Source organism: Lactuca sativa, chromosome 1, assembly GCF_002870075.4.
Source record: "Lactuca sativa cultivar Salinas chromosome 1, Lsat_Salinas_v11, whole genome shotgun sequence".
In the NCBI taxonomy this organism is placed as follows: domain Eukaryota; kingdom Viridiplantae; phylum Streptophyta; class Magnoliopsida; order Asterales; family Asteraceae; genus Lactuca; species Lactuca sativa.
This window is the reverse complement of record NC_056623.2, coordinates 5776554-5781674: the sequence shown is the minus strand read 5'-3', so window position 1 is coordinate 5781674 and position 5121 is coordinate 5776554. Positions and strand designations below refer to the sequence as shown.

Below are 5121 nucleotides of genomic sequence, written 5' to 3'. Positions count from 1 at the left end.
GGTCCAGATCTGAGGTTGTTACCTCAGATCCATGTTTATTTTGGTATGTAATCCCATAAAGTATCAGCCATTGAGTGGAAATTGGAGTCTCTTGGTCCAAAACCCTAGCTATGGGTGTAGTTTGCCTAGATCTCATTCTCTACACGTAAAGTTTGCAACTTTACGTGGGAAATAGGCTTGGGGAGGGTAGATCTATAGTTTGGAGCTCATGCATGACTCGGAAGTCCTCTGCATGTAAGTGGATCTTAGTGGACTCGACGAGTCCTTCGAGTGGACTCGGCGAGTAGCTTGAAGATGAGGAGGAACTCGACGAGTGGGATGAACAGCTCGTCGAGTCGGATGAAGATGGGCATGAACTCGGCGAGTTGGATGAACAACTCGTCGAGTTGGATGAAGTTTGTCGTGTGCTCGGCGAGTCTGTTCTTAGACTCGGCGAGTCAGGTCGAGTGGTCCCAAACCCTTCGAGTTAAGACTCGAGTCAGCGAGTCGAGCCAGGACTCAGTGAGTTGGTCAGGTCAGGATTCGGGAATCGGTAAACTCGGCGAGTCAGGGGCTGACTCGGCGAGTAGAGTCGCGAGTGGAAGGACTTTGGATTTATGAACTCGGCGAGTCAGTGGGGTGACTCGGCGAGTAGGGTTGACCTGGAAGGTTGACTTTGACCAGAGTTGACTTAGTTGACTGTCAGACTAAGTGTTATATGTATATTGATAGCTCGGAGAGCTAGAGGAGCAGCGGTTCAGGGGATTGTCGAGTAGCAGCCAGAGGTTTATCAGCAGGGCTCAGCAGTTCAGGTGAGTTTCCTTCCAGTAGGAACGGGTCTAAGGCCACAATGCCGGCCCGTTTAGCTAGCAGTAGTTTCGGATGTTGATCTGATACAGCAGTTAGTATGTTTGATGCCTTCGTGGCTCAAACAGGAATTATGTGATGTGTTCCGGGCTACGGCCCGATGTAGTATGCAGTATATGTGAGTTTATGCCAGTTGATATGCTATGATATGCTGTAGTCAGTTAGCTTCGGACTTCGGTCCGATGTCAGCTTCGGACTTCGGTCCGATGGAGGGGGCAAGGCCCCAGTCAGTTAGCTTCGGACTTCGGTCCGATGTCAGCTTCGGACTTCGGTCCGATGGAGGGGACAAGGTCCCGGATAGTCAGCTTCGGACTTCGGTCCGATGGAGGGGGCAAGGCCCCAGTCAGTTAGCTTCGGACTTCGGTCCGATGCCAGCTTCGGACTTCGGTTCGATGTAGGGGGCAAGGCCCCGTTAGTCCGGACTTCGGTCCGATGCAGTGGGCAAGGCCCAATATGTGTTTATATGTTTTGTGTGTTATGTGGTAGATTGGGGGAGCTCACTAAGCTTCGTGCTTACGGTTTTCAGTTTTGGTTTCAGGTACTCGGTTTTCAAAAGAGGAGCTCGGGAAGATTGCAGAGCACACACCATAGTCAGTTAGCCTGGGAATGTTTGACTCTGATAATAATATTATGTTTTGAATTTAATACTCGAAAGTTATGTTTGACTTATGATACGTTTTATAAATCCAGTTTTAGTAATGTTTTAAAAGAAATTTTTAGTCGTGATTTTTGGGTCGTTACAGTTCAATAGCAAACTTGTTAAAGGGAGAGACAAACCCATTATCAATTGTTTGGAGTTCATCAGAGAGTACCTTATGAAGAGAGTATGCAATGTGATGAAGGTGTTAAACAAGTGTCAAGGTCCATTAACTCCAACTGGTACTAGGATTTTGGAATCAAACACAACACTAGCTAGTAAGTATCATGCACGATGGAATGGGGGACAAAAGTATCAGGTTAAAGGTCCATGGAATGATCAACATGTGGTGGACATGGAGAAAAAGGAGTGTAGTTGTAGAAAGTGGGAGCTTACTGGAATTCCTTGCAAACATGCAATTGCAAGCCTAAATGAAATGGCAGACAATAATGAAAAGGTGGGAGAACTATACACCTATGTGCATAAGGTGTATTGGCTTGATACATGGAAAGAGATGTACTCCTTCAAGGTGGAGCCTATCAAAGGTAGAGCCATGTGGCCTAAGAGTGACTGCCCAACAACTCTTGTGCCTCCACCACACAACAAAGCTATAGGCAGGCCAAAAAAGAAAAGAAGGATTACAACAGAGGAAAGGATTGAAATCCAGCAACGTAAGAGGCAAGCAAACAGTCAAAGTCAAAATGATAATGAAACTCAATCACTGAGCAGGAAGTTTTTGACTGTGACATGTAGTAAGTGTAAGCAAAAGGGTCACAATGCCAGGACCTACAAGGCCAAAGATGGGAATTGATGTTTAAGTACTTTTTATGTTTGTGAAGACTTGTTAATGCACTTTAGTTGGTACTTTGTTGCCTTTTTTTTTATCCATTTTGATAATGTACTTTGATGCCCTTATGATAATGTACTTTAATGCCCTTTGTTGGTAATGATTGTGTTTTGGCATTTATCTGTTATGGTCCCCTTTTGGTAATGTTGTTTGTTATTTGTTTATGTTGTACTGTCAAAGCATGAAGATGTTATGGCAATGTACTTAATGTATGCATATAAAACCATTACAATTGCATATTCAAACGTAGAGAAAAACCATTACACTTGCATATCATGTCAAGATCAAACCTTTATAATTTCATATTCATAAAAGGATAAAACCATTACACTTCCCATTGTCATAAAAGCATTACATATACAATGATCCAAAAGATAACACTTTTAAGTGGTTACTACCAACAAAAACATATATAAACCACAATTAAACCTTCTAGCACCAAAAGACCACATTTTTAAGTGGTTACTACCAACAAAAAAGTCCTAACCTCTAATTCCTATTTCCAAAACAGCACAAACAACAGAAACAAAACCCACGAGACAAGCAAACACATCTTCAGCTGGCCCACTTCAACCTCATACCTATTCATTGTTCTCAACAGTCCTGGTATGATAACAGTTGATCTTTGACACATAGGGGGATCGAACCACCCCAAAAATCCACATCTGGATCCCTACAAGAATACATTAAAGTAGAAGAGTTATTGCATAACTACCGAAATATCATAACCTAATATGAGTTTGCTTACCATTTTAGGGCATGCATAGAAACGACGACCAGGGTTTCGTGAAGTCCATGAGGTTCGCACAACAGCAACGTTCCCACAGAAGCAGAGCACCATTTTTGAATCTCGTAGCAGTAGAAGTAGACGAGACACGAAGAAGAAGAATCCTTTGAGAGACGAAGAAGAAGCCCTTTTGTTGCTTCTCTGTAAATAAAAATGAAGAAGAAGAAGAGGATTGCGTATGAGTATGTATATAAAGGAGAAATATGATATTATTTAAAATAAGTACGTAAAATGACCAAAATGCCCTCACATGGAGGGCACGTGAAGGCACTAACGGCCCCAAACAAACGGCCAATGACGGAATGGACTAAAAACCCATGAAAACCTTGATTTTGGACCTTTGGTGCAAGCTGGAAACTTTTTGGACCCCATCCAAAGGTTTTGCCAAACCACAAGGACCAAATTTGCAGTTTTGTCTAAAAATATCCAACTTGTGCATTCCTTTTGGCAAAAGGACCATTTGTGTTTTAATTTTGTCATAAAAATATCCAACTTGTGCATTCCTTATAGTATGTGCACCCGAATTATGTATTTTACATTTATTTATTACCTTTTACAAACAAAAGCAATAAGGATCTGTTTGATTTATGTTTAATGGTCCAGTAAGCGGTTATCTCTTATTCGGTCTAGTAAAAACGTTTGATATAAGACATTTTTACCCTCTTAATTAGTCCTAATGACTCTTATTTGGTCATACCAAAAAATAAGATGACGGGAGACTAAAAGTTTTATTCCCTTTTCTAACCCTTTCTACGTGTAGGCTCCATTAAAACCGGATAAAATAATTCAAATGATTTTTTTTTCTTTTTTCGATAATTTGTTTTGACAGATGATAAGTTAATAAGCATTTCTACTAAAAAGAAAAAGTTTTTTTTTTCTTTTTTAAACAAGTAATCTCAAACACCACTTTAAACATTCTCACCAAACAAAACCAAGTGATAGAAAGTGTCAACCATCTATTAGCCGATCATATCTTAGGAAGATATTTATATATCTTATAATTATCTACTATATAATTTCCTATTTTATACCCCCCATATGAGGGTATATCCAATTGTATCTTATTCCCTATTTATAGGGATTTATTCATTAACAGAGGAATTGAATATCCATAATCGTTGTTATGGTACCAGAGCCTAGGTAAACCCTACCAGCTGATTTTTTTTTCTAAGATCAAAGCCACGGTTTTATCTTCATCTCTTCTATGACAAAAGATGCTTCTGGTTCAGGTGAGGTGAAGGCCATGGCCTTGCACCCTGCCTACACTGTCACAAACATCTAGACAAAGATCCGAACATTGGATGGCTCAAAAGTCACGTACTCGTCCTGGACAAAGTTGTTTCGTCTTCATGCCAAGGCTTACAAGGTTCTCGATCACATTGATGACACTCCTGCACCGGTTGAAACCGATCTCCGGTACCTTCAATGGGCTGAAATTGACGCGCTTGTCCTTCAATGGATATACAACACCTTGTCTGATGAATTGATGGTCCGCATCTTAGAGACTGATACCACTGCCCAAGCCGCTTGGAATAAACTCAAATCAACTTTTCTCAACAACAAAGGGTCACGTGCAGCAGCCCTTGAACAAGAATTCACCAGTCTTACTTTGGGAGCATGTTCATCAATGGAATCTTATTGCCAAAAACTTAAAGATCTTGCTGATCAGCTTGGAGATGTCGAGAACCCAGTCCCTGAGTCTAGACTGGTCTTACAAATGGTTCGTGGGTTGCCACCAGAGTTTGATGTTGTCGGGGCCTACATCAATCAAAGCTCTCCGTCATTTGAAACAACTCACAGCATGTTACAACTTGAACAACACAGACAAAAAGCTAGACAAAATCAAACCCACACGGTTCTCGTTGCTCCCACTTTTGTTGACAGGTCACCACAAAACGAAGTAGCTGGTCAACGCAATCAAGGTCAACCCTACAGCAACTACTTGGGCAGAGGTACAGGCACTCGCGGGCGAGGCTTTACTGGTCGAGGACATGGCAGAAGCTT

At 41.6% G+C, this 5121-nt stretch overlaps 1 protein-coding gene across 1 annotated transcript; it reads left to right on the top strand.

Moving 5' to 3' along the window:
- The first annotated feature begins 1682 nt into the window (after positions 1-1682).
- LOC128126889 (uncharacterized) lies at positions 1683-2294 on the top strand. The gene has a single exon (XM_052765049.1). It carries the CDS (start codon positions 1683-1685, stop codon positions 2292-2294), a length of 612 nt encoding a protein of 203 aa, XP_052621009.1.
- Positions 2295-5121: the final 2827 nt, after the last annotated feature.